This window comes from Hibiscus syriacus, unplaced genomic scaffold (assembly GCF_006381635.1).
Source record: "Hibiscus syriacus cultivar Baekdansim isolate YM2019G1 unplaced genomic scaffold, ASM638163v2 tig00111506_pilon, whole genome shotgun sequence".
NCBI lineage: Eukaryota > Viridiplantae > Streptophyta > Magnoliopsida > Malvales > Malvaceae > Hibiscus > Hibiscus syriacus.
This window is the reverse complement of record NW_024063109.1, coordinates 1,193,495-1,219,299: the sequence shown is the minus strand read 5'-3', so window position 1 is coordinate 1,219,299 and position 25,805 is coordinate 1,193,495. Positions and strand designations below refer to the sequence as shown.

Below are 25,805 nucleotides of genomic sequence, written 5' to 3'. Positions count from 1 at the left end.
AAAAGGGGCTGGAATATCCAATTTAGAATGCAGAGACGAGCCGATAACGGTACAAGAGAGCGGTCCCCTTGTGTCTTTGCATGTTTATCTTTGGTTGCAGAGAGACTTCGAGTGTCATCAAGTTCTTGTAAGAACTCTTGCCCATACTTCCATGGCCGATTGTTGTTCCGACAATAAATCTTTTTGCCCTTCCCTCAATCTTCTTAATTTATATGTTCTCATATAATTTTCCACTTCTTTCTTCATGCATCATCAAGGATTGGAGTATTTATCATTTACTCAACTTGATTCAAATAAATCAGTAACTATATAAGAACAAATTATTTATGCTGAGTTCTAAATTGCTAAACACCCTAAGATGCACTTGTCAGAAATATTTTAGCTTTCTGTTTTTAATACTCAAAGAAATATGCTGTCATTTGCTTTCTTCTTTCTTTACTTGATCTTAACGAAATAAGAAAATGTTGTTTTTTCTAAAAGTTTTGGATTCGTGTAATTGTATATGCAAAGTGTGTATGAGTTAGATTATAAAAGATTTTAAACATATATTACTTTATAATCATCCAAACTATTCAGAAAAAAAGTATTTTGATGATGATTTAACTTAGGATATCTAACTTAGGATTTCATTGGACCAGAAGGCAGCCAATGTGTAGAGAGTGTATTAATTACATGTAGCTGAAAATGAAGATAATATCAGATACACACAAGGTTCAGTCACATTCACTCTCCAAAACTCAACTACAATAATGCAAGGGAAACAGGACCACCAGCTAAGAAAGAAAAAAAGTTATGGTTCTGCAATAAATATTATAAAAAAGAGCCCAAGAATGATCATTTTGACAGATGGTTCCTGATTTGCTTGTTCTGTTAAAGCTATGTCCATTTTCCCATGAGAAAAAGGGCGTGTGGCTGAATGCAACACTCACGTGCATGCTTTGTTTAAAAAGCAAAGCTCCATTGGGAGATAGCGAGAGAGGGTGTGGGTTTCAAAGTTTCTGGCTTTCTGCCCCAAAGTTATCTTGATATACCACCAATAGAAATGCAAGTTTACGCATCACCAATCACCGTACAACTTCATCTATTATGGAATTTTCTTTTATAGAAAAAACGGATAATAAGATAATATCTATTTAAAAAATTTCTTAATTATTAATAATGTATATACATCTTATAATACAGTTGTTCGACCGGATGTTTCATAGCAACACTCTTTTGAAGTCTCTTAATAGATTTTTTATTAGGGGATTAAAATGAGTGGGAAAAGGATAAGTGAGTGAAATTTTGCATTGTATTTTTTCACCAAAATGGACCGAGAAGATAAAACATCAATTTTTTTAAAATTGATTATTAGCATTCAATTTATTGATTGATTAATTTAGATTAGATTTTGCAGATGTTTATTATAGGATGCTCCTTTCACCTCAGTTTGCTCCATTCACATGATTAGAGTTCGAACATATGACCTTACTTAATAAACATAAATCTTACTAGACCAACTGGTTTTTGGTAACACCAACTTCTTAATTTCACAAAAAGTAGAAAACTTAAAGTTTCTTCTTCTTCTTTTTATCTTTCATAAGGAGAAAATGAAAGCTCTGTTGACATTTACTCCCTAAGATGAACTGATAAGGAAATAGTAGAAAAAAGAAAGTCATTTTAACGACTACTTTCTTTTCCATTCTAAACTTAATCCTCTCTCTCTCTCGGCGTCTCCACTTCATATGCAAATTGAATAGGTTGGTATGTGCTTGCCTCTCACTTCATAATGCTTCAAGTTCAAATGAATTTCTATGTTCATCAGGCGTCCACAAGCTTCTGTTTTTGTTTGCATGCATCCATTTAGCACCATCTTATACGGTTCTACAAGAAAAGTTCCCAAATTAGAAATTAAGCACTTTGGTAGTTATACAATTCTTTTACTCCCTTTTCCCCATCATTTTCCCTTCTCTTTCTCTATTAAATGTTATAGTTCTCATTTTAGTTCATTCTGATAACACTTTTTGGCCATTTTCTGAGTTTTGTCACAGTTTGCAGTTCCAAAGTTTATTGTTTTTACTTTCTGTGAACATGGCAAGAATGGGAGAAAGATTGGTGCTCTCTGTTTCGAAGGCAGTGAACCATTAGGAGCCTGGAAAGGAGAGTTTACTTGTGTCTGATTCTACAATGTCTGTTCCTCTTGCTCCATATCCAACACCTCCAGACTCATATACTCCTGCCAATGGTATCTTGTTCTGCTCTGCAATACATTTATCAACAATTCGAATTGTATTATTGTTTTGTTGCTCAAATGAACCTTCTTAAGAAACTTGATTAGCTGCATCCGCTATAGCGATAGGAGCATTAGGCTTGGCAAATCTAAACAGAATTCTTGATTATCTTGTTCTAACAGGCTTGACCACATCAACAAATTAATAATATGAAACTATCCACTCTGCTATCCATTTTTGAACTGATCTTATTGCTAAATCTATGTCAGCAGGTGCTCAAAGCCAGCTGGTATGTTCAGGATGTCGAAATCTATTACTCTATCCAGTTGGAGCAACCTCAGTATGCTGTGCTGTTTGTAATGCAGTAAACGCTGTGCCACCTCCTGGTACATCATCTGCTATTTACTTCACAACATTTTTAGCTTATGTTTCAAGTTATTCCCTTGTATGTTAAATGAACAAAAACTGGGAGAAAATGACTACAGGCACAGAAATGGCTCAGCTGATTTGTGGAGGCTGCCATACATTACTAATGTACATTCGGGGAGCCACAAGTGTTCAATGCTCATGTTGCCACACTGTCAATCTGGCCCTGGAAGGTACACGTAAACAAGTACGATGTTTATCTCTCTCAAAGCATTATTAAGATAGGAAACCTTGTCGATTAAAGCTTCCTTCGTTTTCGACAGCAAATCAGGTGGCACATGTAAATTGTGGGAACTGCAGAATGTTACTAATGTACCAGTATGGAGCACGATCTGTGAAATGTGCAGTCTGCAATTTCGTCACATCGATTGGGGTCAGTTCACAATATTTGATTCACAAGGAGTCCCATCTTTTATAAAAGTCTTCATTGGACGATGCAGGGATCAGCAAGTGCTGCACCAGAACACAAGTTCAACAGCTAGAAATAGCTTTACAGTTGAGAAATTACAACTTTGGTTTTTTCACATTACAAATATCCTCTTCTACTGGTGCATCCCTCATCAACGTAGGGGAAATTTCATCCTTGCATTTGTATAGAGTGTTTTGTGCTTTGCTTGCGTAGCATGTTTCTGAATAAGCAGTTTTGGCAGCTGGTTGGACTTTTTTAGGTTGAAAAATGGATTATGTTATGATAAGATAAAGACTTCATTTTTCTTTTACTTTTCTATGTACGAGTAGCATTAAATACAAGGCATTGAAGCTTATCTCCCATACTTTTCTTCTTCTTCTGCTTACTTGTCAATGGTTAGAGTCTATCCAATTTAACAAGAGCAACTACTCTCACAATTGTTGCAACCTCGTTTCACACACCAACAGTGACAAAAGCAAGATTTTATGTTAGAGTGATGAACTTATAAAATTTTATAAGACGAAATATATTATTAATAGAAAATAAGTAAAAAATATAAAATTTAAGAGAATTTGAAAATTTCAAGGGTGATTGCTCCCACCTACCCTCCTCAGTCCATCGCCGCACACAAGGTATCTTCCATCTGAAAGTGTTTTCAACTCTCTGGTTATGCACTCATAAGTTTGCATATGAAAAAGAAAATCCTCAGAAGAACAAACAATATACTAAGAGTTAATGTTGTTTAGTTTTTGGTTTAAGGTACAAAAATTATAAAAGATTATTCAACAAATACAAAGTGATAAGGATTAAAAATCACATTTCGAGTATATCATTCCACTAAATTTTTATTAGAAAGAAAATTATAGTAGTCAATCTTAACATTTTACTTATTAAAAAAATTCCAAAAAATTGAACAAATTAACATGAATTTACCTTTGTTTATGAAAAATAAATAAAGGCAAGGGTAAAAGAATTAGCTTTAAATATATTAAATTAAATTATTAATTCTTAAAGGACCCAAAATATATTTTTATTTAGTTAAAAGGTTGTCAAAGATCAAATTGAATTAATAAATTGTTAAGAGGACTAAAAGTATAATAATATATTTATTTTTTAAAATAAAAATTTTAATTTTAAGATATTTTTATAATAATATCAGATACTTTTAATTAATATTATATTTTTAAAATATTTTTTAAAACTCAACTGCAACAAAAACTGATGTTTAAAATTGTTTTTGTTCCTATATGTTGTAACAACTATTTGCACTAAATATACAAACATCTACCGCGGCGAGATGTTAGATTATGTTTCCATGAAGATTATATACTCAATCATGTATTATATTTAAATTATATTTAAATTTAGAGTAAAGTATATAAATTGTCTCTCGACTATTAAAGTTACAAAATGATTACTCAAATATTTTTTATATTTCAAACTCGTCCTTTCTCTTTAAAAAAATGACGATCGTTTGAGCTAAACGTTAACATGTTGACTGAGATATGATAAAATGAATAGTCGGGTGATCATTTTGTAACTTTTAATAGTCAAGGGACTCAACAAAGCAACACCTTATACTCTATGAACCATTTTGTAACTCTTAATAATACAGGGGCTCAATAAAGTAATATCCTATAGTCATGGAATCATTTGTGTATTTTACCTTTAAGGTTTTTAAATAAAAGTTAAATAATTAAATTTAATAAAAAAAATAACTTCACTCTCTAATAATTGAAACTATTAAATTTAAAATTATAAAATATAAAATGTAAATTTTAGAAATTTAATCATAATTAAATAAAAAAAGTTATTTATAAAGTAATTTGATGAATTAACAGATTCATAGAATTATAATTTTTCAAAAAAAAAATTATAATTTTAAAAATAATTTATGAATTCTCTATATTTTTAAAAAATGATTTTTAGAATTATTATTTAGAAATATTATTTAGAAATATTAAAAAAATCAAAAGTGAATCTGAATTATAATAGAAAAATTAAATAAAAATTTAAATTAATTTCATTCTTTTTCTTAATGAGCAAAAGAGATATAGGCCAAACAAATTTAAATAAAGAGGATTCTGAATATTTCTTTCGGCTATTAATAGGATAGAGTCGGAAGTAACAGAAAAAGTACGCGTCAAATAATATCGAAGGAGGCCAAGCTCAGCAATCATGTTTTCCTCAGGCTTAGGAGAAACTCAATATACCAATTGCAAGAGCAAATCGTGTTGATGACATGGACTAATAGGAGAGCGGCACGACCTGCATTAGGATTAAGAAAGAGTTGAATAGCTATCAAAGTTTAATATAACTTTTAAAAAATTAATATTTTAAAAATAATTTTACATAATTATTTAAAATATTTACCTTATAAAATTAATGATGTGAGATGTGATTCTAAAATTTTTCAGTCCTAAATTCTTTCTACCATATCAAGTCGGTCTAGTCTTAGGTAGGGATGTTTATCGAGCAAGTCGATCGCGAGTTGGATAATATTCGACTCGTGCTTGTTAAAAGTTTTGTTGTTCTACTCGACTCGTTGCTCGTTAAAATTGTGTTCGACTCGTGCTCGTTAAAAAAAATTTACTGCTCAACTCAACTCGTTGCTCGTTATACTCACGAAAAAATTTACCTTATTTTTTTAACTAAAAATAAAATTTACTAATACTATATGAAGATATTAGGGTTTGGTTTTTTTTATTAAAATAATATTGTTAATTATTAATATTTTATTATTTATTAAAAATAATATATTAGTTAACTTATTATTTTTTTATTAATAAATTAATATTATTATTTAGATTTATTTTTTGAATGAAATGATTTTGAAGTAATTACTAAAAAAATATTTTAAAAATTAATGAACTGCTTGCGAACTTATCGAGTCGAGTTAGACTTTGCTCGGCTCAGCTCGTTAAAGTCTCGAGTCGAGTTTGAATTCGAATCGAACGTTTACCAAATTATAACCGAATCGAATTCAAACTACTCACGAACTGATCAACAAGCACCCCTAGTGTTAGGCTGTTATTCAGTCATGTTCATCTTATAGTATATTTTATTTTACAATTCTAGCTGAGGTCCAACGTGGTAGCAAAATCACCGCAATGCAGTTGCATGGTTGACGCGTGGCTATAACTTTGATCGTGTCAACTTGAACATTTATGTTAATAAAGAAGGCTAATGATGTTGCTGTGAAATTAAAGGACGTGCATCTGATTTCAATCACCACAGTTTTGCAGCTAAAGCGTGATCGAGAAAGAGAATAATGCAAACCGTAAATGAGAAGATTAGCAACATGAGCAGTAGCGCCAAGGAGCATGTCAACATCGGCAAAGCCAAAGTTGAAGAAAAGGTAGCTTCCCTTTCAGTAATTTTTCACTTATTAGAAGAAACAGTAAGTTGTTATGTATTTGAATTGTCACAGCTGGAGAAAGCAGCGGCAACGACAGAAGAAGAGAAGAAGTTGGCACATGAACGTAAAAAGGCCAACGAAGCTCGAGCAAAGATGGAGTTGCATCAGGACAAGGTCAAGCACTTAGAGGAGAAATTGACAGCTAAACAACCCCAATATCTCCATGGCTATGGCTATGACCTTGACCATGATCCAGCACTTCAAACCGATCAAACCACGGCTCCTCCCTATCATCTTACGGCTCATCCCCCACTTCACAACCATTAATAAGGTTGTTCGCAAATATTAATAAGGTTGCCATTTGTACTCTTCCACGTTTATTTATAATGTAAATGTTTATTTCTCTTCTCATTGAAATGGCCTCAAACTCTTTCAAGCGACCTTTTTCTTTCAATCGACCTCCTACCTCCGTGCAGGGCCGTGGCTTGGTTTTTGGGTACTGTACAAATTCTTATAAAGGGGCCCTATTTTTTTAGATATATTCGATTTTGGGTAATAACGCAATAGATCCATCTATAGTGACGTTTTTAATAAAACCGCAACAATAGTGACGTTTTATTTTTGAAAAACGCCACTATAGATATACATTTTTTTGGTAGCGACGGCCCAGTCATAGCACTACCTCCGTGGTTAAGAGATAATAACCTCTTTCAAAAAACCTCGATGGTAAATTAAAGTATCGGTTTGAACTCTCTTTCAATCGACCTTAGTAATTAAAGGATAATAACTTCTTCCAAACGACCTCAGATAAATAAATTTGTTTTTATTTTTTGAGATATCGGGTTTAACACCGTACCGTATATATAAGGACATGAACATTCATTCGTTAAGAATCTTTAAAAATATGCTATTTTGTATTCATTTAGATTAAAAAAAACTGATCATTCAAAAAGCCACTTATACAGAATATGCCTTGCTCGAAGGAGCAATACTGTTTTTAAAGCTTAAACCAAAACTTTCTTTTCGAATCCACTCTTCGTACATGATACTGAGACAGTGAAATGAAGATTGTGAAATGAAGGTTGTTACCGCTACTACAGAGGTTAAAGAACAATGGGAAAAAATAGATTCAAAATAAGATAATTAGTATCACGCTTTTGATGTAAAGGCCAAACAAAGAATATACCAACAATCATATCCACTGTAATCTTCCTTGGTGCTCTACACACTGCTGCATTTTACCATCATGCGACATGACTTGGGTCTTCACATTGGCAGCTCTTGCACTATAGTTCATTTGGAACTTGGGGAATGGCTTCTGCTCATTTTCTGCATCAGTTGACGCTGATGTTTCAGGCGAAACTTCATCAAGGAACTCATCTGCTACATCTCCATCTTCATCCATCCTAAGACGCTTTGCATACCATTTTAGACCCTGTATCGAATAATAGATCCAAAATCTTAGCTATTAAGACCAACTCACAAAGAGATACTTGAACAGTATTTTCTAGTAAAGCTTAGGATGGAGACACCCAAGGCTATGGGGGGCAAGGCCACGTCAAAACAAGATTCACATAATTTTTATGCATCCAGCCTAACCTATCCTACATAATTCCTTTTAATCCTTGCTGAAAAATGATTGGCTTCTGCAACTCATTTACATGTCAGCATGTATAAATACAGTAATACACTTTCTAGAGTTTTCCTGTTAAGCACTTATGGTTTAGGCAGATGACCATAAAGAAAAGAAAAAGCTATGGAGACTAGCCCTCGTCTCCAAACACGGAGAATATCCTGACGGATATAAAAGTTGATCAATAGCTAGATAACAAGATGTTTCAGTAAGATTAAGGGAAACATTCAGATTTATTTAGTTGATCAATTATTACAGGAATATGAGGGGAACACAAAAGAATTAATCCGAAGTTCAAAGAAAAAGAGAAAGGATGCGTCTATTCCCAGATTTAAGTAGTTATTTTAAGGAAATAAAGAGATGAAAAAGGATAAAATTACAAAGGAATGATAGTGAAAATCACAAAAATAAGAATGTATTTCATGCAGTGAGCATCAAACATGAACTACATCTGGATCTTTGCGTATTTTCCATGAGCACAAGATACAATAATGTGAAGAACATGGATAACTGACCTGGACCTAGGAGGACTGTAACTCTCACAGCCTACTTTATATAACCAGTTCAATTAGGACTCAACTCCATCATAACTTACAACAGTAAACATGCATGTCAATTAATTTTATTGACACTTCACTGCAACAACGTTGGTTGGATACGCATGCTGAGGATTGCAGATAACACCGTCAGGCACATATCCCCAAAACGTAAAACAAGAAAAGCTCGTTCATCATCCTTGACTAATGGATTCTACAAAGTTAAGTAACAAAAAGCGACCATTACAAGAGTCCTGGAACATTCACTAAAAAATAACTTTAAACAAGAATAGTACGCGCATAACGCAAGAAAACTATCAGGAAGCTTGATAACTTATAGACCACATATAATATCAGCAGCAGACAATTTGAACAGAAACAAAAGTTTTATTCAGGGAAGTAACATCAATGAATGTCCAGAACAGATAGTTACAAGAAAGTGAGGATTACACGATGTAACTAACATGCGATCTAGGTTTGCGGATAAATCCGAGATTGGGGATATAGAGTTCACTTTTCAATTTCAGCACATTATTGTATGTGCTTATTCAGGAAGAAGATACCTGAGAAATGTCCTCTAGCACATAGGTCCAAAGGCATAAAAAATTCCATACACCCAATATACCAAGGAAGAAAGATGGTTGTAAAACTTTAAATGTCAGCTTACCTTAAGCTGTTTACAACCAAATTACAAAACTCAAAGTTACCTGTTCCCTGTGTAGGTTCATTGATTTGTGCTATCGTGTCTTAGTTCCAAACTAATAACCAATCACTTCGCATAAAATCACCTTAATGAGTTCTAATTCTGTTACCCAGAAGTCAAATCACAGCAAAAACTAACTACATTCAACATTATAACAATTGACAATACATCAAGAACGCATATCTTAAATTTTTTTACCTAAACACTAAAGATATATCAAAGAAATCGAGATGGACCTGGACACCACCGTCACAAGAATTGCAGGGGAGGAGGACAGGACCAGGATTGGGACGAGTCGCAGCGACCTGGACAGGAACGCTAAAGCCCCTTCGAGGAAGTCCAATGTCTTGGAAAACGCGACGGTTGCCGGGTGTTTGGTTATTGTTATTATTGTTGCGAGGGTCGTTTTCTTGGTCTTTCACTTCCTGGCCATCGTCTCTGGCAATCCCCAGAAGCCCCGCTATTCTTCTAAAGAATCGCATAATCAAAGATCAGATGTTATTCAATTACCGATCAGATGAACCCAGATAAACAAATCGAATTCAAAAGAAAAAATAAATCTTTAGTTCGAGGCAAAAGAGGGCTTGACAGTAATGTATGGCTCGGGTCTTGTTCGTAGTGGAGAGCAAGGTTGAGCACCGGAGACGAAGAGGAACGTAAAGAGGGGGAGGAGAAACGTTAATTTACATATATTCGGAAAAATTCGTAAGGTTAAACTGTCATTATGTAATTAGTTATTCAGTAAAGAATAATTGGATAAAAGTTAAAATATCCTTTAAGTTTTTGTATTCTACTATGTACTTTCATTTTTATTTTTAACTTTTAGATTTAAATTTAATTATGGGTAAAGTACACAAATAGTCCCTTGACTATAGGATGATACTTTGTTGAGTCTCTCCACTATTAAAAGTTACAAAATGATCATCTAACTATTTAGTATGTTTCAAACTGTCATTTCATGTTAAAAATTGACAACAGTCTGATCTAGATGTTAACTTGTTAACTGAAATATGATATTTTTTTAGATTCTGGGATGAAATTTTATCATATCTCAATTATCATGTTAACATTCAGCTCAAACTGTCGTTAATTTTTAACAAAAAATAATGAGTTTGGAACATATTAAATAGTTGGATGGTCGTTTTGTAACTTTTAATAGTCAGAGACTCAACAAAGCAATACCCTATAATCAAGTGACCATTTTATAATTTTTAATAGTCGAGAGACTTAACAAAGTATCACCTTATAATCAGAGGATCATTTATATACTTTACCCTTTAATTATTAACTTCACTAAAATTATGTTGTTAGATTAAGATTTATTACGATCTCATTTCAATTTTAAAGAATGTTTAAATTGATAGATTGTATTTTACGGACTAAAAATATTATTATAACATGTTTATTATAAACTCATAATTAAGTTATCTTATATAATTTACCATGAGTAAATTGAAGGGTAAACTACATAAATGGCCATTAAAATATATGTCATTTTCTCTTTTTAGTATTGAAGTGTCAAAAATAATGAAATGATCATTAATATTATCACTCTGTAATAAATCAATCATCCAACCGTTAATTGTCGTTACTATAGTGACAAAAGTTTAATGTAGTATGTTTGGACGGCTGAATTGGCACCATTTGATTTTGACCATGTTGGTTCCCTTTGACCAGATAATTTGATTATCACTAAAAACATAAAAAAAATTGTTTATTAATAGAAAATTTTAATTTTGAAAACCCTAATTTTTGAAGAAGAAAAGATAGAAGAAGATTAAAAAAATGGTCACGCTTAACTTCGAATGTTTCATATCCTAAGGAACAACTAAATAGGAATAAAGATAAAATCCCTTCTATATGAGCAATCTAGTCAGTGCAAAACAACAATAGACAGTAGTGTGAGTTATGCATCTGCAGCAGCAAATGTGGAAGCTTGAAGTCTGAAAATGCGAAAAATAAATAAATAAAATATTCTCTATGGTGTGAGAATTTATGGCAGTCATAACTCATTTGATTTATTCTGTAACATATAACTTAATTGCAAGCATTTTGCAAGACGCATCAATTGGTGGGTTACTTGCTCGTAGATTGAGAGTAATAATGCTACTTGTTTCTGCATATTTTTTATTTGCTCAAGTTTAGTTTGATGTTAAATTTTCGTACTTTTTAATTCATTTGAGGTGTTTTGGGTTTTGGACATCACATTACCACCACTTACACATTATAAAACTTTTTTAGTTTTACATAAATTAGGAATGTCGGATAAGTGTGATTGGATCCTCAAGCAAGATGCTTGCAGTTGCAGGTTCATTTTCATTCAAGTACCATGCATGATTCGATTGATGAGGCTCAAAAATGGAAGCTATCTCTACCTTAGAAACATAGGCTTCTCTAACTCTCCTCCAAATCTCCAACTTAAATTCTATTATCTCATTTTTACTTTTACATTTCTCCTGATTCTAATTGCATTGCAAATATTGCAACACAACCTTTAAATGGACAATTCCTCGTATAACTCTCTTTTTGTTTTTATTTTTGAATGATTTTGAGTATTCTTCGTTACTTCACATAGATTTAATTATTTTTTAGTGAGAGTCAAAATCGATGGTTAAAAAGGTGCCAATGTTGCCAAATGGTGCCAACTCATCCACCCAAACATGTCACATTGGATTTTTGTGAATACGATAACGATTGTTAACGGTTGGATCGATTTGTTATAAATAAAAAATATTAGTAATTGTTTTGTTATTTTTAAAACTTCAATTCTGAAAAGAGAAATATACTCATACTTTAGTGACCTATGTAGTTTACCCTAAATTGAATTTATTCAATTTTTTTCAAGTAAAAGATGGAAGTGTCCCTTGACCATTAAACCTCCGGATGACCATTAAACCTCCGGACATTTTCTGAAAACATTTCCCATTTCATCGGGATTTCTCTTCTTCACCGATGCTTTGATTACCAAACAAAAATTGAACGCTAGCGTTCTCTACTTCGCCAGATCCGGTCCCGCCACTGGTTTGAGCCACCCCCGGTAAAACCATTTCCCCTATTGATTTCACTTCATTTAATGTGGGACGAGATCCTCTGCATCGAAGATGCCGGTGGCCGCTTCAGCCATCTACTTCTTAAATCTCCGAGGAGATGTCCTCATCAATCGTCTCTATCGAGACGATGTCGGGTAGCTCTCTCCCTCTCTTTCCTCCCTTCAATTCCAGCTACTATGAACTTTTTATAAATGCAGTCAATTTCGCTGAGTTTAACGTGGATGCCTTCCGAGTCCACATTTACGAACTAAGGAACTCGGTACTTGTCCCGTGCGACAGATTGGAGGCTTCTCTTTCTTTTACACGAGAATTAGCAATGTGTACATCGTAATTGTTGTCAGCAGTAAGGCGAATATAGCTTGTGCTTTCAAATTTGTTGATGAGGTACTGTAGATTTCTTTTTCTTATGTTTCAGGTGATTAGATAATAGATATAGAAAAGATTATGCATGCTGTCATTGCTACTCCTTCTGCAGGCTGTTGCTTTGTTCAAATCTTACTTCGGTGGCACTTTTGATGAAGATGCTATTCGCAATAATTTTGTTCTGATTTACGAACTGTTGGATGGTATGTATTTAAATTTGAATGTTTCTCCTTCAGCCTGCATCCTCTTGCTCGGTTTATAGTTTCTTTAAATACTTTTTTTTTAGTTTAGTTCACTATGTTCTATAGCTGTGCTCAATTGTAAATGACTTAGGTAGTTGCATTTGATTCATAACTCCTGGTATTATGCAATGTAATAGTAAGCTCAGATTGACATTATTAATAGTGGTAGCAACTGAACTTGTTGACTCATCTGATCATTTGATCAACCATGGAATTGTAACAAATAGAGTTTATTTCTCTTAGATTGCATGCTAAGTTCTGTACCGTACATTTATAATGAGACATTTGTTCTGCTGAATGGAATTTGTGCGTGAGGAAAATCATTGGTTCAAAGGATCAAATGTTATTTGAATGAGTTAGTGATTGGTTGCTGATTAACATTGCAGAAATCATGGACTTTGGCTACCCGCAAAAATCTTTCTCCTGAAATTTTAAAGCTATACATTACTCAGGAAGGAGTGCGGTCTCCATTTTCATCCAAGGTAAGCTGTATTTTATGTATCATAGGTTATTGTATTTTAAGGATTGATGCATGTAGACCATACTTGCTTGGAAGAGGTAAGGTTAGTATTGTGCTTTAATATGTAGCAGTGCATTCTCATTTACCATTTTCATTTTTCTATATGCATTAAAACCGAATAGCCCTCAGATAAGCCTGTTCCAAATGCGACTTTACAAGTTACCGGTGCTGTTGGCTGGCGGAGAGAGGGGCTTGTTTATAAAAAGAACGAGGTGATCTAGCTTCTAAATTCTATTAAATTCCTTTCTATTGAATTTGGTGGTTTTGGTTTTAATATTTGTTGTTTCTGGTCACTGTGGAAAGTGTAAACCTACTTATGTCGTCAAAAGGTTGGTGCTTGTTTCAAAAATGTTCTTGATTGTCGATGTCTCTTTGGCTAAAAACAAACCATTTGGTGATTTTAGGCAGCGTTCTGCGTTGTGATGTTATGGGGAAGATTCTTATGAAGTGCTTCCTCTCTGGAGTGCCTGATCTGAAGTTGGGCTTGAGAAAAAATCACAGCTAAAATCCCATCCTGCTAAAAGGTTTCTTCTAATTGCATTTTTTTCTCATTCTATACTGCTCCATTTTATCGGATTGCCTATTTTCTAAAACTTTGCAACTTCTGTTTATATATTGCTCCCATTGCCATGGAGTCAAAATTTCCTGATATCAGTTTCAGAGCATGCAAATTCAGCTTTATTTCTCTCTTACAATGCACTATTTTGCAGTGGCAAGACTATTGAGCTGGACGATGATACTTTCCATCAGTGTGTGAATCTTACTAGATTCAACTCAGAAAAGACTGTTAGTTTTGTGCCACTAGATGGTGAATTTGAATTGATGAAGTCAGCTTTAGAAGTCTTCATCCTTATTTTACTCTGTAATTCAAGTTTGTGTTATTTAGCATGCAAGGTCAGTCGCACTGATGAGTGTTTTATATTGCATATATTTATTGTTATTTTGGGTTTATTTTGGACATGAGCTTTATTGGATTAATTAGTCCAAAAAGTAGCAGATTTCAATGGTCTAGTCAACATTAATTGGAATTTACCTAACATAAGGTTATCCATAAGATGAAACAGAATTCAACCAGAAGTACAAGACTTAAATATTTATTTTTATCTTTTGTGATAAACCTTTTAGATTTAGGATTTTTTAGTTTGATTATTCTATTATTATTTTATTTAGGAATTAGTTATTTTATTAGAATTCTTGGTAGGACTTTTAGTTTGATTAGGAATTAGTCATTCCGTTTTGTGAGGATTGAAAAGTGCTTCATACCTTCAGATATCTTTCTTGATTAGGAATTAGTCATACCTTGGCTTAAATGTTGTTTTGATTTACCGTTGGGGAGGAGAATCGGCTTGTAGCAAATTCAAATTCCTAAGAACAAACTTAGCGGCGGTCCGCTAAGGGAAATCAATATCGAGTTTGATTCTCATTGAGACGCATAATCCGTGCACGGGCTTTTCCAGCATTAAAGAAGATATTGGCGTTAACATCGATAGTCGAAGTTAAATCCAAACAAGAATTAAATTCCAAGGATTGATTTTGGAAATTAGTTCATAGGAGAGAATAGTAAGTTACAAGGGTTGGGCTTTGTAGACTGTAACCAGCAAGAATCCCGAAGTAAAATCTATTTCAAGGATCGAGATGAGTCAAGTCAAAGCGAAGCTAGAGGCTATCTCCTATCATTATTTCTTTCAATTACTTATTTTTATTGCTTTGTTATTTTTATTTAATTTTAGTTTATTCAATTAAATTCGATAAACCCCCTTTTTATTTTATTTTACAGATTTTCTGGTTAGAGATCAAATCAGATTTAATTGCAAATTTCTTAGTCTCTGTGGATCGACTCTATTTCTCTATACTATTCTATTTATTTTATTTTATTTATTTAAATTGAGAATTAAGTTTATTTATTTGACGATTATGACGCTTGTCACGCACCAAAGTTTGTTACTTCATATAACTATGAATGATAAAATTCTAGATTATCTATAGTTTGCTTCTTAGACTACTGAGCTGCGTTCGCTCTTTGCTCACTATGTTATTTTTAGAATGTTTTTTATCATAGAGCCACTTGAACCAAGTAATCCGGTTAGATTGTGAAAATGAATGCTTAATGGTGCAGAGCTCTATCTATACTCTTCTATATTGGTGCTGACTGTTCTCATTTACTATGTTTCATGCACTCTGAAACTGTTTTACATAGACTTGTTTCATGTTCTTGTTGGGTTGATGGACACATAGGTATCGTATCACTGAGGGTGTTAATCTTCCTTTCCGGGTATTGCCAACAATTAAGGAACTTGGTCGAACACGGATGGAAGTAAATGTTAAGATGTGTAATCATATAGAAACTGTCCATATCTGGAGATTCATGGTTCTGTTGTTGGCTTATTTTTATTAACATTTCAAGTTAAAAGTGCCTTTGGACAAAAATGTTTGCACTTGGAGTTGTCATCAAAATTCCTGTCCCAAATCAAACAGAGAAAACAAGCTTCCAAGTCACAACAGGTCGAGCAAAGTATAATGCTGCCACTGATGCCACTTCAATATTGAAAACCTGGCTGCCTGCTTTGTTCCCATTGTAAAAGAGAATTGGCCAAAAACGTTTTTGTGGGGTGCTGCAGCCCTAATCTCAAGCACCCATCTGTTTGGAAATTGCCCAATGAGTTTATCATCCTAGTATAGTTTTTATTCCGTTTGCGGTTTATATTTAGATTGATATTTGGTTAAGTAAAGAGGAGGGGGGGAACCCAGCCAAAACGGTTTTCAATTTTTCGATCTCAATTAAAGCTGGAAGTTGTGTACTCTTCTAATGTCCTTCAAAATCTATACATCAAATTCATCACATTGAATAGTAATGTATAAAATTTGGATCTTAACTTGGGGCCATTGAACTCGATGAAGACTGTGCATGTTGCTCTCCACTTTGAGTGAGGAAAAGTTATTGAAAAGCCTAAACGAAAAGAAATTAGAGATGTGGATATATTTAATTTAAGCAAATGGGCTTCTTGCATTGAAGTTTTATAATTTGAATTTGTACTTTAGCGGAGCAGTTGTTGTGAGAGTAGATAACTCATACAACACTTGAACTGAACTCCTTTTGATTTTTTTTCTCCAACACTCTTTCGCAATTTCAGTCGAATTACCATTTGATTCACATTTCACTTCTTCTCCCTTTTTAATTTTCCTATTTGATACTCAGAACAAACAGATATTCAAAAGAAAATTGGGTTTAGAAATGGAGTCGAGAGAAGTACAGGGTCAGGCGGCAATGGGGAGGGGATTACAGCTACAGGAAGCGCAATACATGGTAATAGGACCCACATCATCCTACCCTTCCAACTCCACCTTGATCAACTCTAATCCCACCGCTAATTTCCCTCCTCCTCCAGCTCATCGTTTCTCCTTCAACCCCTTAACTTCCCCGCCGTCGCATAATCAGCACCATTTACAACAGTTCCATCATCAAAACCAACAGCTACTCAAGCCGTTGGATTCTTTGAACTCCGTCGACTTTGATGGATCGCCTCAATTTCAGTACAATACGGAACACGCCATGAAAAAGAAGCGAGGTAGGCCTAGGAAATATGCTCCCGATGGTAACATTGCTTTACAATTGGCACCCACCACCCCAGTTGCTAACCACTCCCCCAATCACGGTGGTAGTGACTCTGTCGGTTTAGAAAGTGTTGGTGATGCGGTGGAACAGCCTCCTAAAAGGAATCGCGGAAGGCCGCCCGGTTCTGGAAAAAGACAGATCGATGCATTAGGTAATTAAGAGTTGAATTGTAAACGTTAATAGTTTTTTTCCCCTTTTTAATCATAATTTTATATTTAAATTTTGTGGATTTTTTCCCTTTGAATAGGTGGTGTTTCAGGGGTGGGATTTACTCCTCATGTGATCACCGTGAACGCAGGAGAGGTGAGTAATACATAAACTCATAGTGATTGGTGTTTTAGATGGAATTTGGGAAATATCATGTTTCTTAGGGCAGGCTTGACAATGTATGAAGTTTTCTTTGCCTTAATGGATTTATAATTGGGATTATTAGTTTTTCTTATATTGAGTCTTCAAATGTTTTAAGCTGCCATGGAAGAATAGTTGCATCCTTTTGTGATACAACTGAAATTATGGATATGTAAAATATTGCATAAAAGCAACTTCATCCTGTAATTGCTAAGCAGAGCACCTTGAAGTAATTCAGATTGATTTCAGTGTCTGCACTCTGCACACTCTAAATACTGAGTTGGGAAATACAAATTGTGTAGATCATGTCGATCCTTGCTCAAGTCATGATATATTTATCCTTATATGTGTTCTTTCAAAAATTCATTGATGGAGATACTCCTCTGTTTATCTGCCGTGAATAGTATCGCCTGCCAATATACAACTATACTTTTCTCTTTGCACATGTTCTGGATGCTCATGTTTGTAATTCTTGAACATTAGTTTATTATGTGCCTTATTGTGTGACCTTTACTTTTGCAGGATGTAGCATCAAAGATTACGGCCTTTTCACAGCAAGGACCGCGCGCAGTCTGTATTCTCTCTGCAAATGGTGCTGTCTGTAATGTTACACTCCGCCAGTCTGGTGGTATGGTAAAATATGAGGTACTTTTTTGATCAATTCATCTGATAAAATAAGCCTTTTCTTTAATAAAATCCTCTGGCTCAGGACCTTGGCTTAGGTAGGTGTAGGACTGCTTCCATGTTTCCAGGGCTGCTGAAGTATAAACTTTCTGGACTTTTCTTTAATATAAAATGGCATTTCCTGTCTCTCTATGTTTGACTTAGTGTGTATGTATGTGTGATCAATAAGCACACACATCTGTTTGTGTCGTTCTTCTTTTATAGAATAATTAATGTATTTTTACATTTGTTAAATGCATTTTAATTTAACGTATTATAAGTCTCTTCTAGCATGTTAGTATCTGGAAGCAAATGAATTAGTCCAAGGGAAAAAAATGTAACTTATAGTGTGATTATTTTATGTGGATATGGATCTGCTTAGACAATGCTGCTCATATCTTATGTGTTTTTGGCTTAGTGAAGAACAATGTCAAAATGAGTTTGGTGATTGTTGATTGTGAGACTACTTTTAGTTTGGAAGTTGTGAGGAAGATCCCTAGATCAAATTTCATCAGTGAAAAGAAAAAAAAATAACTTATTAAGTCAGCTTTTGGAAGGATTCTTATTGCGGATGCCCTCTTGTTGATAAAGGTGTATTTTTGTGTTTTTATTGCTAGTTGGCTCTTTTGATTTGTAGCTGTGTTAGATGAACTTGTTCTTCTAAATTATTAGGCTTAGAGCTAACATTTCATTTCAGGTAAAAAGGGTACCATTACTACCGCTTTAATGACAGCAACAATAGCGGTCTTACAAAAAATAAAATAGCTGCCACCTTGTGGAGGAAAGCTAACAAACCATAGAAGAAGATGTGAGAAGTATGCCAGTATGCCTAAAGCGCATGCACTGCATGTAATTACATGGTGTAAAACTGTACACTGGAAATCTGTATACCAGAAAACAACACACAAACCCATATGAGGCGGTCTTGATTCACTCATCTCATATGTAACCGTCCTCCATTTATACTAGCTAGTAAAATAAGGTTAATTTGAGACAGGGTATAGGTAAGTGCATATGTGAGAATGAGATCAAGGGAGAAGTTAAACTTAGATGATTGGCATGTATAGGTTGTTGAGGTGAACTGAAAAATACAAATTGAAGTAGGCTAATAGAGCTAGCTATATGCAATCATGAGTTGTCAGTACTTTTTAGCTCCATTGGTTTTACCACTTTAGCTTACTTTATGAAATCTGAAATCTCTGGCATTACATTAGCTAGCAGTACCAAATGACGCGCATTAAAGCTAAAATCTCAGCATTACATGACTATAGTCACATGAAATGTTTGTCAAACCAAAATGGTCCTGCAGTTCTAGCAGTTTAAATTAGAATTACTTTGTCAATTATGCAACAATTTAGTTATGGATATATTTTTTTTTAAATTGCAGGGCCGATTTGAAATTATTTCTTTATCAGGTTCGTTTTTGGTTTCTGAAAATAATGGTAGTTGCAGCAGGAGTGGCGGATTAAATATCTCCTTGGCTGGGTCTGATGGTCAAGTAGTAGGTGGTGGAGTTGCAGGCACACTACAGGCAGCAACACCAGTTCAGGTATTTTTGTTACTTATTTTGTATTCGTAATTGCCAGGTTCATGTCTAATTATTAATTCTCATAAGCTGCATTCACGTCTGACAAGCAGTTTGGGTTGGAAGCTTGATTCTGTTTAAATATTTGCCATCAAGGGAGTCTCTTCTCCTGGCATGACATCAATGTATTTCGTTCTTGTTTTATGACTTTTCCATCTCCTGCCAGATCATTGTCGGCAGCTTTATTGCAGATGGGAAAAAACAGAACTTGGATGTTTTGAGAACTGGACCTTCTTACATACCAACATCGAATTTGCAAACCTTCGGGGCTCCAGGGACAGCAGGTAGCTCTCCTTCACATGCTGGCTCAAGTAAGTCTTCTGATGAAAACGGCGGTAGCCCTCTTAATGGAGGGTCTGGTTTTCATAATAACTTGGCTCCTCCATCTATGCATGATAACAATATGCAAATGCAAATGAACTCACTTTGGCCCGGCCACACTAAACAATGAGGATGCCGTTTTCTGAATTACCAGTTGAGCAGTTTGGGCTTGGGCATCGACTCAGTGAATGTTCTTGCATAACACTTAGTTGTCAAATTGCGAGAGAATCATTTTTTCTTCTTAGATCCAGGGTTTTTCTTGATTGTGGTGTAGGTTTCAAGTTTTGTTCAGGTCATTGAAAAATGACTGTTTTTGATAGCAGAAGAACGTTTGCAGCTATTTCTTAGACTCTACTGGATTGGAGCTTATTAGGTTTCAGATGTTTAAGGTTTTGAATATGATAGGAGTCCTCTCTTAGTTTTCAGTGGGTTGTTGCATCCTTCTCTAACATGAAAAATTTATTTCTCTTGCAATTCGCTAAAAACCCATTTTCACATACTTCATAGTTGGCCCAATTGTTGGTATGTTTTATTCCCCCCAAACTTGGACTTATGAAATTCTGTCACCCCTTTGGGTTCCTGACCATTATTTTAAATCCAAGTAATATCCGTTTATAATCTTTCTTAATCATTGACAATGCACATACATTCTATAAATACAATTGTTTAAATTCAAAACCTCAAAGAATAACAACATTTTTTAACCATTGAGTAGCTTCAATGAGTTTAGTTAATTATTCATTTTAATCACAAATGTTGTATTATAATGGTATTAATTATAAATGGTAGTTCCCTTTTGGTTATTTAATATGATTTCATTCTCTTATATTAAATTAGTTTATCTCAAATGGATTCAGTGGCTAACATAATTGCTAATTACTTTTTAGTCAATGGTAATCATGATGTGCTTAGGAACTTAGAAAAAGGACTGTTGATAAGTTCTTAGGACAGCATCATTTCTTAGGATTTCAATCTTCAAATTCATTTTCATGTCTTGGTTTGGATGAAGATTGACATTATATTTTTATGTATATATTAATAATAATGATTTAGATTTGGTAATTACTATTTGTTATTTTATTTATGCATTTTTAGCACCATTAATCAAAGTTGTTCAACAAAACAAGGATCACTGTCGTTTGGTAATAAAATTAAATAAATAGCACAACATCAAAGTTCTTGGAAATTATTAAGGTCGTTAGCCTTAATCAAACAAGGGGGAGTTTTCTTGTTAGAATAAAAAAGGTGGACTACATTTTATCATCTACTTACGCGGCAACTTAGAATAAAACTTTGCAAAACACATTAATGAGTTGGCCATCTCTTGTTAATTTCCTTGATAATAAAGGTTGCACCACAATTTTTTTGTCCTTCAAGTTTTCAAGATTTCGCCCTTATTAATCCGGCCTAACCCGAGTCAAACACTTGACTTTGGTGAATGAGTCTCCTAGTGGAAATTTTCTGCATATACAAAGGACTTAAACTTGAGACATGTTTAAATGATATCAAGCTGCTTACCACTTGAATCAATCTCGTTGATAAGGTTGCACCACATTTAAACTTTTTTTTTGTATTTTTAATATAATTATTTTTTTTACTCAAATCATAATATTGGCATATTGGTATCAGGGGAATCTTGAGAAATCACGATGTGGATATACTCAAAGTTTTCCTGGTCAACAACCTAGCTGATCCGGCCAATATTCGGTTCAGTTTAGTTCAGTTTTTGTTTAGTTCAAATTTTTAATAAAAGATGAATTAAATCTCAAATTATGATTTTTTAAAAATTGAAATTGAATGGCATAAAAATTACGGCTTTCAGTCCGATACAATTTTACGTTTTTACTGTTCATTGTTTTTCAAACAAAACATCCAAAGAATAAACTTAAAGCTTAAATTTAGTGCTAATATACATTATTATATTAATAAAAAATATTATTAATTTTAATATTTTATTTATTTAAGTTTTTCTTATAATAAATTCAAAATAAATTTATTTTAGATAATTATTTTCTTTTTTTATTTAATTTGATTTAAAACAAACGGTTTTCATATGGACAAATCGAAACCAAACTGAAATGTAAAATTATATTTTTAAATTGAATCAAAATGATCCACAAAACAAAAAATCTGAGCTGAATCAAACTACATAACTTGATTGGTATCAATTTTTTAATTTTGTCGATTTAATTGCTCAACCCTACTAGTCAATGGTAGAGAGTATTTGAACATATACTACAAGTAACACATATTTTACTTTTTGCACCTATAAATAAGCCAAGTCGGGTGAACTTATTGCTGAATGAGATTGTTGTAATGTTGTATCCCGGATTGCCGAGTCATTCAATGCTCTTCATACTTTTAAGGACGTCATTAATGCTTTTACTAATCTTGATTGGCTAATGTGCTTTTTTGACAGTGTTGTGTGTTTTAAGGTTTCTGCAGGGAATCCAGCATTGGTTGTAAGCCTTTCTTTTCCTGGTATCGTTTCTCTTACCAGATATAATGCTACTATATCTTGTTCTTCTCCTGATTACTACTGGCTTTCTAATTCGGTGATGGAGGTTGTCCAACATGTCGATTGACAAAGTCATGAAGCCCCTTCGTTGCCACTCTAGCAGGATTGAAGCCACCAATGAAAGTAAAGATTACTTTGAAATCTGATTTTTTTATTATTTATTTATTAATATGTGTGTTTACTTTAAAAATATATATAGTGTGTCCATTTGTTTTTCAAATAAAAAAAACAATTGATGGCAAGTTGTTACATTTTCTCATAATAAGGTACAAAAAAATATGTATATATAAAAAGAGGGACAAAGTTGGATATTGTGCATATACCAATATATATATATCAATGTTTGTATTTAGTTGAATAATCCATCATTATATTATATGCAGCTAAATATCTAACTATAGTGGATAAGTTACATAATTCTTTCTTATTTATAACAATATAAACATCATTATATGTTTGTATGGACAAGCTTTAACAAAATTAGAGCATTAGCATTCAGTCCAACATCAAGTATGCATGTATTTAAATTACAATAAAAATGTATTTTCCCTTAATCCAACATTGTTTAATAATTACAATGGAAAATAAGAAGATAATTTTAATTATTTATTTCAACTCATACGATTTTAAAAAGATGTAAAATTAAATACATTAAGTGTAAGTGGATCTTTATTGCTCAATAAATTAGTAGTGATATAAAATAATAAACTTGCAATCTGTTGGTTCAAAACAAAATGTTGGAGGCATATGCAATGAAGATATGGCGCAAGGAATTGATGGGAAGCAAAGTGGAGATAAGAATAAATTCATTAAAAGTCAGTCCACTATTGAAAGAATACCTAACATGAGATTAAACAGACCAATGAAGACGATGAAGAAGAGATTGTCATCGTAAGCAAGAAAGGAGGAATCAGCATCAAACACCACCATTATTTTATAAAAATTTTAGCTTCTCCATGCCCTACTCATGCCATATAATATACACATCATCATATGCCTGTTAATGTATATAACATTTCTTGTGAAGAAATCAAATTATCAGAAACAAAGATTAATGGAGTCTGAATAGACATGCCACAAAATACAGATTTGTTGCCGACCCTTTGTTCAACATACACAATTCACCTACAAGCTAGCTTGTTTTCTAACTGATTAGTGATATGTTTTGGAAGAGATGAATGTGATGTAATAGAAAAATAGAAGGGGTTGATATTTCCAAGGGAGCTAAGTGAACATGAATGCAAAAGCAAAACTCGTGTTGGGAGAAACAAGATGAAGCATTGGCTCTTAATTACTACTACTGTTTCATTTATGATGTCCTGAAAACAATGCAAAACTTTGGAATGGCCTCTTGGGGATGAAAAAGATTGATGTGTGATGGAAATTAAAGAAGGGAATTGAAACCCTAGTTGATATGTTACTAACACTGAAAACTCAGTGACTCATATTATCCAACAATAGTTAATTAATGATACATCATCAAACCATGAACATGAGAAATGACTATTCCCAGAAACCATAGATTCCAAAATCCGAAGAAATTAAAAAAAAAAAAGTAAAAACAAAGATCAAGAACTAACATCAACATCCTAGGAAATGGAAGAAAGAAGTGGAAGGTATGATGATGATTGTAATTAGTCCATGAATTTCCTGACCTTTTATGATCCAAGAATCCAGATTTTATCACCAATGGAAACTGCTTTTTGAAACAGTGCTTGAATTTTTAATCCGAAGCTTCCCATTTTGACTCAAAACGGAGGCCTACCACCACCACCTGATGAGTTTCCGGGCCATCCTTCAACGGGTAACTGGACATTAGGCGGCAGATTGAGAGGCAAATTCAAGAAAGGTAACCCTCCAGCGCCGGCTCCAGCATCTACAAACATGTTATTCCCACCACCGCTTTCGCCGCCGCCGCTGTTTTGCATCTGCAGCTGGTCATCCTCTTCTAAAGGCAGCCTTTCGTAGGCCACATTTTTGAACGATGCAGCTATGACAATAACAGGTCCAGCCGTCATCAGTTCACCGACTACACTCCCTCCTACAACCTGGCCTTGCCCGCCAGCCAAATAGATTGTCAGGCTAGTGGCACCCGGCGGAGCTGGTGGTGGCAAAAACGAACCCGAAAGCGATAGTATCTCGAATCTACCGTGAAGGGTAACTACAGCTCCAGCCGCGGATGGTTGCCTAATGCTCACGTTGGTCACCGTTCCACTCCCACTGAGTATACAAATTCCTCTTTGCCTTCTCCGAGCGTAGTTGGCGACACAGTCGAACACATCACAGCCATTCCCAACTTCAAGAATGTGAGCTCGGAGCGTGTTTGCACTCTCTCTGGTAATGATGATAGGAGGCTTGGGTTTGTTCTTGGAACCAGCAGGACGACCTCTGGGCCTACGGGCAACGAGGTCACCCGAACCCGAGTTGCCGGCGTTGACTAAATCCAGCCCTTGATGAGAGCCTTCGTCTTGGTGGTGGTCAGCCGAGCCATAGTGAGCACCAACACGGTTGTTTGAAGCTTCTTGTTCATCGGGTTCAGGTTGGTGTTGGAGATGAAGGTCGGGTCTGTGAATCTGATGGAAGTAGCGAGAAGCAGTGCCTAGATCAAGACCAGCCATGCCAGTATCAAACGACAACAGAAAACAAGGGAAAACAAAAGATTAAAAATAAAAAAAATCTCTTTTTTTTAAAAAAAGAGAGAATAAATTATGGGTTTTGGATTAAAAACAATTGAAGGGGGGATTTGTTTAATTTAAGGAGAAGTAAACAAAGGGATTAGAATAGGTATAGCGATAAAGATGAAATTTTCTATTATTTGTATAAGAAACTAAAAACAATAAACAAAGGGGAGAGGGAAGGGAAAGATGAAGGAGATGATATGATGATGATGGAGATGGAGATGATAATCTCAAAACAACGCATCCATCTCAAATCTTAAAACCTATACATATAATAATACGCTTCAGAATTTCTTCTTTTTCTTTATTGTTCTACAGCACATGCCAACCCTACTCTCAGTTTTTGGTGCGTGTATTTGCATCATCCATTTTATTTATATACAATTCCTTTTTAAAATTTATTTTTATACTTATAAGTTTATACATTATTCCTGATTTAATACTAAGATTTCAAATTGATTATTATCATTTTTAAGACTTGATTCTTTTTTTAATCGTTAGTTAATTTTCTTTGTTATCTTTATAATTGATGGTAACATTAGTTTTATTGTTAATTATCAATCGTCGGTATTTATTATTTTTTTATAGTTTATTATATTGTATCATTATTTTTCTTGTTTTTCAAATTT

General features: G+C 33.9%; 5 protein-coding genes and 1 pseudogene across 7 annotated transcripts; 4 read left to right on the top strand and 2 right to left on the bottom strand.

Annotated features, from left to right (window-relative positions):
- On the top strand, positions 1-3,355 carry LOC120164287 (protein LOL1-like). Of its 3 annotated transcripts, none has more exons than XM_039174046.1 (6): positions 1-127; positions 2,079-2,224; positions 2,483-2,596; positions 2,696-2,809; positions 2,900-3,009; positions 3,077-3,355. In XM_039174046.1, exons 2-6 carry the CDS (start codon positions 2,167-2,169, stop codon positions 3,116-3,118), a joined length of 438 nt encoding a protein of 145 aa, XP_039029977.1. In that variant the 5' UTR covers positions 1-127; positions 2,079-2,166; the 3' UTR covers positions 3,119-3,355. The 3 variants fall into 3 exon arrangements, with proteins under 3 accessions (XP_039029977.1, XP_039029976.1, XP_039029975.1); XM_039174045.1 differs by lacking the exon at positions 1-127 and adding an exon at positions 1,575-1,739; XM_039174044.1 differs by lacking the exon at positions 1-127 and adding an exon at positions 1,575-1,743.
- A 2,949-nt stretch (positions 3,356-6,304) lies between these two features.
- Positions 6,305-6,730, top strand: LOC120164323 (late embryogenesis abundant protein 6-like). The gene is made up of 2 exons (XM_039174070.1): positions 6,305-6,403; positions 6,476-6,730. Exons 1-2 carry the CDS (start codon positions 6,317-6,319, stop codon positions 6,728-6,730), a joined length of 342 nt encoding a protein of 113 aa, XP_039030001.1. The 5' UTR covers positions 6,305-6,316.
- A 695-nt stretch (positions 6,731-7,425) lies between these two features.
- LOC120164286 lies at positions 7,426-9,939 on the bottom strand. The gene is made up of 3 exons (XM_039174043.1): positions 9,512-9,939; positions 7,540-7,838; positions 7,426-7,448 (listed from the first exon to the last, which is right to left on the bottom strand). Exons 1-2 carry the CDS (start codon positions 9,755-9,757, stop codon positions 7,596-7,598), a joined length of 489 nt encoding a protein of 162 aa, XP_039029974.1. The 5' UTR covers positions 9,758-9,939; the 3' UTR covers positions 7,426-7,448; positions 7,540-7,595.
- A 2,385-nt stretch (positions 9,940-12,324) lies between these two features.
- Positions 12,325-16,029, top strand: LOC120164322 (annotated as a pseudogene).
- A 498-nt stretch (positions 16,030-16,527) lies between these two features.
- On the top strand, positions 16,528-20,372 carry LOC120164284 (AT-hook motif nuclear-localized protein 13-like). The gene is made up of 5 exons (XM_039174041.1): positions 16,528-17,214; positions 17,311-17,366; positions 17,934-18,056; positions 19,462-19,623; positions 19,826-20,372. The coding sequence occupies exons 1-5, from the start codon at positions 16,683-16,685 to the stop codon at positions 20,108-20,110; spliced, it is 1,158 nt and encodes a 385-aa protein (XP_039029972.1). The 5' UTR covers positions 16,528-16,682; the 3' UTR covers positions 20,111-20,372.
- Positions 20,373-23,893: 3,521 nt separating this feature from the next.
- Positions 23,894-25,272, bottom strand: LOC120164285 (AT-hook motif nuclear-localized protein 23-like). Its single transcript, XM_039174042.1, has one exon. It carries the CDS (start codon positions 25,114-25,116, stop codon positions 24,247-24,249), a length of 870 nt encoding a protein of 289 aa, XP_039029973.1. The 5' UTR covers positions 25,117-25,272; the 3' UTR covers positions 23,894-24,246.
- Between the last annotated feature and the right edge of the window lie 533 nt (positions 25,273-25,805).

What these genes read in the sequence shown, in the direction of transcription:
- LOC120164286 (XM_039174043.1), bottom strand. Translation starts at nt 9,757, where the DNA reads ATGCGATTCTTTAGAAGAATAGCGGGGCTTCTGGGGATTGCCAGAGAC. An exon ending in CTTGTGACGGTGGTGTCCAG is followed by an intron (nt 7,839 to 9,511) that starts GTCCATCTCGAT and finishes TATTCGATACAG; the next exon opens with GGTCTAAAATGGTATGCAAA.
- LOC120164287 (XM_039174046.1), top strand. Translation starts at nt 2,167, where the DNA reads ATGTCTGTTCCTCTTGCTCCATATCCAACACCTCCAGACTCATATACT. An exon ending in TGTCAATCTGGCCCTGGAAG is followed by an intron (nt 2,810 to 2,899) that starts GTACACGTAAAC and finishes CGTTTTCGACAG; the next exon opens with CAAATCAGGTGGCACATGTA. An exon ending in ATTTCGTCACATCGATTGGG is followed by an intron (nt 3,010 to 3,076) that starts GTCAGTTCACAA and finishes TGGACGATGCAG; the next exon opens with GGATCAGCAAGTGCTGCACC.
- LOC120164284 (XM_039174041.1), top strand. Translation starts at nt 16,683, where the DNA reads ATGGAGTCGAGAGAAGTACAGGGTCAGGCGGCAATGGGGAGGGGATTA. An exon ending in AAGACAGATCGATGCATTAG is followed by an intron (nt 17,215 to 17,310) that starts GTAATTAAGAGT and finishes CCCTTTGAATAG; the next exon opens with GTGGTGTTTCAGGGGTGGGA. An exon ending in GTGGTATGGTAAAATATGAG is followed by an intron (nt 18,057 to 19,461) that starts GTACTTTTTTGA and finishes TTTAAATTGCAG; the next exon opens with GGCCGATTTGAAATTATTTC.
- LOC120164285 (XM_039174042.1), bottom strand. Translation starts at nt 25,116, where the DNA reads ATGGCTGGTCTTGATCTAGGCACTGCTTCTCGCTACTTCCATCAGATT.
- LOC120164323 (XM_039174070.1), top strand. Translation starts at nt 6,317, where the DNA reads ATGCAAACCGTAAATGAGAAGATTAGCAACATGAGCAGTAGCGCCAAG. An exon ending in AAGCCAAAGTTGAAGAAAAG is followed by an intron (nt 6,404 to 6,475) that starts GTAGCTTCCCTT and finishes GAATTGTCACAG; the next exon opens with CTGGAGAAAGCAGCGGCAAC.